Below are 8,873 nucleotides of genomic sequence, written 5' to 3' on the forward strand. Positions count from 1 at the left end.
CACTGCACTAAGGACTAACATGAATCAGACCACCCAATAAATACCCTCATCAGTCTCCTCATGAAGGTCATGAAAATCCACCTATGCGAGGGCTGCCAATATCCTCCTACTTGTGGGGTGTCCTGAGAAACCCTCTCTAGAGCAGGAGCTTCCAAAGATTGAAGCCGAGTAAGACCTCAACATACAGCTTGCCCAAGAAACTCTTTTCTGCATCTTTGGGTCAATGCTGCCTAGGCCTCCCTCTACATGAAGATGAATCATGTTTGCCAGGCGGTTCTTGCCCTCGTGTCCTGCATAACATCTGATCTTGCCCCTGAGACATTCCAGACTAGGCTGGTCCATGCAACCTCAGTAAAAAGACTGGAAAGATGCAATGTATCAATGTATAGCCAATAGCACTTGGTTGATGACCAAAGCCTGACCGGCAAGTGAATGTTGGGACTCCATGCTCTCAAGGACCAGAGCTATCTGCTGCTCAGCTGTGATACCAATCCCAACCTGGTGCCCTAGGTATCACAGTCTGGCTATAAGGGAACCATTTGAACCCCAAAGCTCCTCCCCAAGGGAGAGAGCCCTCTAGTGCAATGTGACCAAGTAATATCTTAATGACCAGCGTCTAGGCTCACTACCGTGTCATCACCATATTCCGAGTCCAAAAGCTCCTCCTTTTGTCAAATCGGGACATGCATCCGTACCAGCCCAGCTTCAGCTTAAGCCTCTCCGCGATAAAGCTGTAAGAAAAGGGGCCCATGGACATCCCAGCAATTTTTCTGATCCACTAACGTGAAAGCCAAGCTTCCTCATTAGTGCATGCTAGGAAAGTCCAGTCTATTCTATCATAATCCTTCTAGAAATCCACAAGCAGGATGAAACCTTTCCCTCTACAATTGTCTATGAAATCTTACTCGTGAAGGACAGCAAAGACACTCTTTTCTCTCCCTCTCTCCCTCTCTCCCTCTCTCAACAGAAACACTAGGGCCTAGGACAACAGTCAGGCTGGACCCCCCTCGAAGGATTTTATTTCTTGAGAGAAGATGAAGTACACAGTTCAGCGTAGAGCTGTTCATACATGAAAATCCAAAACGTGAATGAATGAATCATTACATGAGCGCTCAGGCTCCCTTTCTTGGCAACAAGCCACTTGTCAATTTCTACATCACTTTCCTAATTACATGCCACTAAGGGCAACTCTAGAGTCTTCGAAGCACTTGGTCATGCGAACCGCCTCCCAGACTCTGATTAGGCTCCCGTAGCACTTAGGAAAATAACTCTTCCTAGTACCTGCAACAATTAATTAAAGCGCACCACCATGGCACCCATTAATTGTTAGCGCTTTGCATGCAAACAACGCATTGTGGACTAGTTCTACTCACGGTGGGCGTCCCCATTGAACACATGTGCACACATAATAAATATAAAAAATATATATTTATTCTCTGGTTGACCAAAGTCAATGCTCTTGATCATAGTTAAAGAGCTTTGACCAAGGGTCGAGGCGCCTTAATTATAGCCAAGTCTCTCCAACCGAAGTTGGCACAACTCTCCAACCGAAGTTGGCACAACTCTCCAACCGAAGTTGGCACATCTTGGTTAACCGTGGTTAACCCTCTTGGCGCATGCCAAGTTTCGTTGACCGAAGTCAACACTCTCTGACCGTAGTCAGCTCTATAGTTCTCTGGTTAACCGTAGTTGACCCTCTTGGTAATAAACCAAGTCTCCCCGACCAAAGTCAGGTGTACTTGACCAGAGTCAAGTATCTTTGACCGTAGTCAATTCTTTGACCATTAAAAGAACTCTTTGACCATAATTAACACATATAAAACTCTTTAATTATGATCAAATAAATGGTCAACTGTACTTTGACTTAGGATATTTACATTGTGGTGACACAGGATCGCAAGAGGTTGAGACTACCTGTGTAGGGGCTTTTGTGTAGTAGTCATGTTGATTAAAACAAGCATGGCAATTATAAGCTACACTGAATCAGATTCTGGTCGGTCACTCCTCATTTAAGGTGGCTTCAATTTGTGCACCTAGCCATCAGTAATACTGTAGTCGAAATCTCTTAGATAGAAGCAAATCGCCTCAATAATTATCTAATAGTGAGAGATTGGAAAATGATCCCTGACATCCACAGAGACAAATGAGTATGTAACTATGGGACTCACTGTCAAATCGTCAAGATATAATAGATTGAGCCGACCTTATTCAAGAGGGGGTTTAACTGCTAAAATAAACAGTCCCCTCCAAGGTTCATGGCAGCACGCCTGCACTGCTGGGGGATTGTTAGATAGTTCTCTACAAGGAGATAGATTCTACTTGAGAAACCTCTTACTTCTGCGTCACTGCAAGAGGCCTTGCTATAAATGATGGAAAGTCCTGGGGTTTGATGGCCTTCAAATGGTATTTTTTTGCCATTTCTGGCAAACGATCGGTGATGACTACACAGCAATGGTGAACCATGCATGTGCTGAGGGCACTCTGCAAATACATGCATGTGCTGAGGGCACTCTGCAAATATGCCAACCTAAGGGCTCGTAAAGGTCATTTAAGAAGCCGAAGGGTGAGTAACTGTTAACCAATCACTATGCTGAGCACATCCTACAAGATTATGGCACAAGGGTGGTTATGCCTAAAATAGTGGCAGAGTAGTAGCATGGCTTTGAAAATGTTTTGAACATTACATATTCCATCGACTATGCCTTGGAAATTCCAACAAGGTGGTCATGTTAAACATTGACTGGCATAAAGGTTATGACGAGGTCCAATGAGACTTTATTCTCAAATTCTTAGACTAGGAGATTTTTGGACCTAGTTCTATCAATGCAATCAAGGCTCTCATTCTAATCGTGCGCAACAGTAATGATCAAGGGCAGAATTGTGTGTCATCTAGATCTTAAAACATCCATGAAAAGGGATGATACTTGGGACACTTCCTCTTTGCATTGGTGACTGGAACACGTTATGTGTTGCTCGTGCTAAGCAAAATTCCAGAGAGCTAGACGGGCTTGCGCCACCCTTGGGTTCAGCTCAGATGTTCACAGACGATACTAATGCCCTTTCAGCAGCTAAGGAAGAGAAGCCAGATGCACTTCTGTCATTAACTGAGAGTTCTTGCAGATACTCAATTCGATTGGCAGCAATGGCAAACATACAACCATTTAGTCTTACCTATTCATATGGGTTAGTAGGGGATAGCATTCTGACGAGCACCCCTTGCAATTGAAGCAACACTCAGACAGATTTTTAGTGGTTCCTTAAAGTCAAGTACAAACTCAAGCAATGGAGGGGAAGTTCTTAGGATGGAATGGCAGATCCACTGTTTTAAACGTAACCTATCCTCATCTATGATTTATGGTGGTAGTATTGAATTTCAAGACTCATGGGGCTGAATTGGAGAGGAATTCAAAAGATTCCCCTGAGCAGAGCCTCATGGGTGGATATTCTTAAATGGTTTGACGATGTCAATATTGGTGAGGTATTGAGATATGGAAACGTCTTCACTGGCAAGATAAGCTTTTATTATCCCATATTCGACTGGCAGTTAGGGACTCAAATTTGGCAAACTGCCTGGTTTAGGCATGGAAAAGACTAGGTGAACCTTAATTAGGGGAAACGGAAACGGGGAAGCAGGAAACGAAATGGAAACGGAAACATTTCCAGGTTTCTGGGAGGGCTGAGACGGGAAAGTGGATGATGGAGGGGAGTAGATGATGGAGGGGATGATGGAGGGGGGCTGAAGGGGAGTGGATGATGGAGGGGGGCGGAATCAGCCTGCAGGAGAGAAAGGACTCCCAGGGAGTGAATGGGGCTCAAGTAGGGCTAGAAAACCCTCAAAAGTCCAAGAGTGTGAGGCTGAAGGTGTGGAGGGAGTGAGCTCGCAAATGGAGGCCAAAACGAAAACACAAACAGAGAAAAAACCTGTCGGCGGAAATCGCGACATAGAGGGAGGGGGGGTGTTACTTGAAATGGCCCGTTTCAACTCCCTGAAATGTGTTTCAGCTGGGCTGAAATGTTTCAGCCAGCCATTTCAGGGGACTGAAACGCTTCAGCCCTGAAACGCCGCTTCTAGCTGGGCCCTGAAACGCGTTTCAGCGTAACTATGAGGTGAACACACTTGACCTTAAAGGCAAGGAAGCTGTGTAACAGAGGGATTGTCCACTGGGGACTGGTCGAATATCTAGGATCCACGTGGGACCTCTGAGTGCTCAGCGCAAGAATCTGTGCAGTGGGTATTCGAGGCAAAAGGATATGTATGTATCATTCCCCCCTTTTCTCCGAACATGCGCGAGCACTGCACGAAGAATGGTTGGATTGAAGTAGCTTTCCTTGGTCATGAAGTTCTAGAGCTTTGCCCTCTTAATCAGTAATGAGCCAGACGAGAACAGATTCCTGCAGGGTGTCCACTGGTGGCAAACCCTTTTGGATAATCTCATAATCAAGTCCATTTTTGAAAACACACTCCCTCCCTCCCAGACTCTGTTGATCACAATTCTTCATTTATATAAGCTTGCATACTTTGGGATCAACAGAAGCAAAAGGCGAGATCAAAATGCAAAGCTAGTCAAATCCAACACACTGAGATGCTCTTTCTCCAGAGTAGACGATATACAGATTAACCAGATACGATGTATTGACCTGGACTAAAGAAAACTATAACCAAAATTCAGACGAGCTCTTTCAGACCTAATCAACAATTTACGTGCAGATTGGTTCAAGCCTTTTCTGGAATGAGGCCAAAAAGTATGTTACAAAACTATGATTAGTACAAGAATCTTTGAGCGGCAAGAAAGTCATGCCCGAGCAAGTGCCCCTGCAGAACACAAGAGGACCAACATCAAGTTCTGCAGAGAGCGTCTTTATTTTGGGTATGGCTAAAGGAAGGAGGATGCTGCCACCTGTGAAGGAAGTAATGCTCTAAATGCACTCAGAAAACAGTTTCCGTCATGTCCTCCAAAAGGCATCGTTGAGAAAATACATCTATTGCTGAGCTTGTTCAGCAGCCTTGGCTCGAAATTGCTGTTCTAGAGACGGAATGTCTGTCTTCAAGTTGAACATTCGCTCCAAGGCTTGCATATTTTCTAGAGTCTCATTCACAGTTCTACTGTCAGCACCATCACACCGCAGATGAGTCATGGGCCCATGTAGCAGCTTGTTCACAATGCCTCTACTCAAATCCTCAACAAGCTTCTTGTTCTTCTTGGAAAGGTCATCTCCCATCTTGCCCAGGCACTTCTCAAGTTCACCCATCCTAACGTTTTCGGCATAGGCCCGCAACTTTTTGATGGTTGGAACCGTCTCCAGAGAGTCCCTCCAAGCCTCAAAACTTCTCAACTCTTCCTCTATAATTACCTGTGCTTCCAAAGCTTTCCTTTTTCTTTCTTCCTTGTTAGCTGCCACGACCTCCTTCAGGTCGTCCACATTGTACAATCGAGCTACTGATAGTTCTCCAACACAAGGGGCTACATTCCTGGGTACAGAGATGTCGATGAAGTGCCTTATCCCACCTACGCTTTCTCCCGCAGGAGGAAGACTTTCCACTGTTTCTCTGTAAAACAAAGGAGTTTCTGAGGCTGTACTGGTAAAGATAACGTCAGCTAACCCGGCAGAGCCCACCATTTCGTTAAGTGGTTGATAAAGGAGTTCAGCCTCAGCGAACTCCGCTTGCAAATCGATGACCCTTTGCTCGGTCCTGTTAACAACTGTCATCTTCTTACAGCCCTTTGAGAGAAGATGCTTGACCAAAAGCTTGGACATCTTTCCGGCTCCGATGATTGCCACGCGGGCTTGAGAGAGTCCACAATCACGCAATTTCATCGCTGCTAATTCCACGGCAGCAGAACTGACGGATACGGCCCCTGCTGCTATACTAGTTTCACTACGAACGCGCTTCCCCGCAGTGATCGCCTGCTTCAATAGTCCGGTGAGATTTCTCCCAAATCCAACTGCGGTTTGGCCAACCTTGTACACTTGCTTGACCTGGGCAAGAATCTGACCTTCTCCCAATACCAGAGAGTCAAGCCCCGACGCAACTCTGAACAAGTGCTGGGTCGCATCCCGATCCCTCAATATAAACAGGTGCTCTCGGAGCTCTCCAATAGGTATGCCACTCGTCTGCATGTTTACACAGAAGCACGATGGTGTAATTTTCCGAACATTCATACAAAACAGATCATAGCCACATTCACAGCGGTCATTTGCTTGAACAATCAATGCAACAGAGAAAACAAAGACTGACCTTTGTCATCCATTCGGTGACCTCTCGTACACCCCTGTGCCAAGAAAGAGCAACCACATAAATTTCCATACGGTTACAAGTGCTCAGCACTCCGGCTTCCTCAATGTGTGGCAGTGCCGTCAGTTCCGTAATCGCACGAGGCCACTCCGCCTCCGGAACGGCCAATTTCTCCCGCATTTCCACAGGAGCGTTGTGGACACTCAACCCTAGAACAATGATGCTGCTCTTCTCTTTCGTGTACCCTGCATTGCGAAATCCAGGAACATGACCATCACACGAATATAAACGAGCTAATTGTCAGAACGGACACATAGTGCGGGATAGCTTACTGTCCGCGGCCGCGCTCTTGAGCTGTTCTAGAGCAGCGATACTGGCGAGCTTCCCCTTGTGGCTGGCTGGAATCTGGAGGCGTAAATCTGCATCTGAGTTCGCTCTGACGCAGAGACGGCTCGAGTCTCCGTGTCGCCTGCTGTTGAGAGGCAGCCTGCCCGCATTGAGGACGCAACCGAGGGGGTTAAACACCTTGAAGAGGGAGCAGCTGCGGGATCCCAGCCTGCACTCGTCCGGGAGACACTCGGGGGCGGAGGAGACGAGCGAGGCCACACTGAGGGAAGCCATACTGCTCCAGGGCGGAGCAATGCGAATCCTGCAGAGAAAGGTATCAAATCGGAAGGCAAGGAGGATGGAGGGGGGGAGCTGAGGCAGCGAGTCGAGGAGAGGATGAGAAATCTGCGGGGAAGCAAGGTGAATTGTGCAGGAGAAGGGGGCAATAGGCAGAGCTAGCTGAAAGACAGGGAATGTAGCACGATTCTTGGCGAGAAAGGTATCAAATTGAAGCGGAGAAAAGAGGCGATGCGAGGGAGAGGGGAGAAGACGAAGAAATCGATGAGCAGAAGCAGAAATCTACCTTGAAGCGATGGAGAAATTGCTCGCAGGATCGCTCTGCGAACAAAGCTTCTCACGCTGCACGGAGCTCAACCTCTACATTTGAGGAAGACGATGCCTACGTGGCACTCCCTCCACGTGTCCTCCCCTCCCTTGTCCACCGTGGCCTCCCTTGCACGCGATTGGCTCGCGCTTTCACGTTTGCACCGCAACCCTATCTCGTCCATCAGAACCGCTACATTTGGCGGTGTTTTTAGCAAGGGCCGCTCTATTTGGCGGTTTTTTAAACCCAGCACCGCTATATTTGGAGGCGGTTTTAGACCACCTCGCGACAAGGGGAAATTATGCCTAGGTTGGAATATTCTTATCCCAATTCCTGCATGACGTGGCGCTCTCCCCTTGCCTCGCACACGTGGCTTCTTCCCATTGCTATACACCTGATCTACCTCCCTCCTTTCTTTAGGCTCCACATCTTGGTGTGGCCAATGAGATTCTATCTAAAGGTGTGCACATCTCCGACCGTACGTGCGTGGTTTGTGAAGTTTCGAGTGCGTTCCCAGACACACCGTCCTTGGATTTAGGAGTTGCTATTTGTGGTGTTCTCAGCCCTTTGCACCTCAAATTCAAGAGCAAACGAAGCCCTGTTAACATCACAAAATTGGATGATGTTGAGGATAGCTTACCTTCGAAGACTTCCAGGCCCTAAGGAGGCAACCACATTGGTGCAATCCATTCACCCTACCTAATTGCTGTCAGACAGACTACTTCTATAGCACTCGAAGCAAGCATACAGGAACAAACGATCCACTCAGCCCACCTTGTTTCTCTCCTAAGATGATTGCAGTTTGAGAAGGCGCTTTAAGATAGGAGCCAAATAGCATTAATCATATAAAAAAGGAAATGAAAAGAAACCTAATCGATAAAGCAATAGCACAAGCTATTGCAAATCTAGAGCTATGGGATGGAAAGATATGTTTTAATGACAAGATTTGTTGTGATATTATGGAAATCAATATTTGCATAATAGTCATCCAAAATCCCAATGTGGTTTCTATAGAGATATGATCTATAGAGATAAAGAGATAATAGCCAAAACATTCAGCCTATTCGCTTGAATATCTTACAATTTGGTAAATCAAGCACACATCAATCAATCAAGCATGTTTCATTCCCTTATAAAAGAGGCAAGTCTAGATCTTTGGTATTAAACACTATTTATGCTTTTGGAGTGAAATCTCTTCCAAATGGACTAGAAGGAGCTAATTTTCCAACACATTTGTCTTATACCCTTTTTTAAGAATCAAATATGTATATAGAAGCATGTTTAGATACTATTTGGAAATAACCATGTAGAATGCATATAAATGAAAAATCAAACATGGGATTCAATATTTGTGCTTGAAGGTCGAATTGTTATTAGCTACAAGTGTGTCTAACTCAGTGATTATAATGCACAAGGCTCATCAAAAGTAGCAAAAGTTTATCCCTAAGAAGAAGGTATAGATTATTGTAAAACTTTTGCTCCTATAGCAAAAATGAATTCGTCCGCACAATTTTTCCTTAGGTAGCTCATCATGAATGGAAAAATTTTCATTCGTACAACTTTTCCTTTGGTAGCTCATCATGAACGAAAAGACTCAAATGAATGTTTTCCCTTTAGTAGCTCATCATGAATGGAAAATTTTTCATTCGTACAACTTTTCCTTTGGTGGCTCATCATGAATGAAAAGACTCAAATGAATGTAAAATA

The 8,873-nt window shown here is 45.6% G+C and overlaps 1 protein-coding gene across 1 annotated transcript; it reads right to left on the minus strand.

Moving 5' to 3' along the window:
* Positions 1-4,621: 4,621 nt before the first annotated feature.
* LOC147890810 (glutamyl-tRNA reductase 2-like) lies at positions 4,622-7,182 on the minus strand. Its single transcript, XM_087389488.1, has 4 exons — positions 7,146-7,182; positions 6,568-6,884; positions 6,239-6,480; positions 4,622-6,114 (listed from the first exon to the last, which is right to left on the minus strand). The coding sequence occupies exons 2-4, from the start codon at positions 6,854-6,856 to the stop codon at positions 4,981-4,983; spliced, it is 1,665 nt and encodes a 554-aa protein (XP_087245614.1). The 5' UTR covers positions 6,857-6,884; positions 7,146-7,182; the 3' UTR covers positions 4,622-4,980.
* Between the last annotated feature and the right edge of the window lie 1,691 nt (positions 7,183-8,873).

This window comes from Dipteris shenzhenensis, chromosome 18, assembly GCF_047967505.1.
Source record: "Dipteris shenzhenensis isolate YYH24624 ecotype China chromosome 18, Dip_SZ_1.0, whole genome shotgun sequence".
Classification (NCBI taxonomy): Eukaryota; Viridiplantae; Streptophyta; class Polypodiopsida; order Gleicheniales; family Dipteridaceae; genus Dipteris; species Dipteris shenzhenensis.

What these genes read in the sequence shown, in the direction of transcription:
- LOC147890810 (XM_087389488.1), bottom strand. Translation starts at nt 6,856, where the DNA reads ATGGCTTCCCTCAGTGTGGCCTCGCTCGTCTCCTCCGCCCCCGAGTGT. An exon ending in CAAGAGCGCGGCCGCGGACA is followed by an intron (nt 6,481 to 6,567) that starts GTAAGCTATCCC and finishes TTCGCAATGCAG; the next exon opens with GGTACACGAAAGAGAAGAGC. An exon ending in TCACCGAATGGATGACAAAG is followed by an intron (nt 6,115 to 6,238) that starts GTCAGTCTTTGT and finishes GTAAACATGCAG; the next exon opens with ACGAGTGGCATACCTATTGG.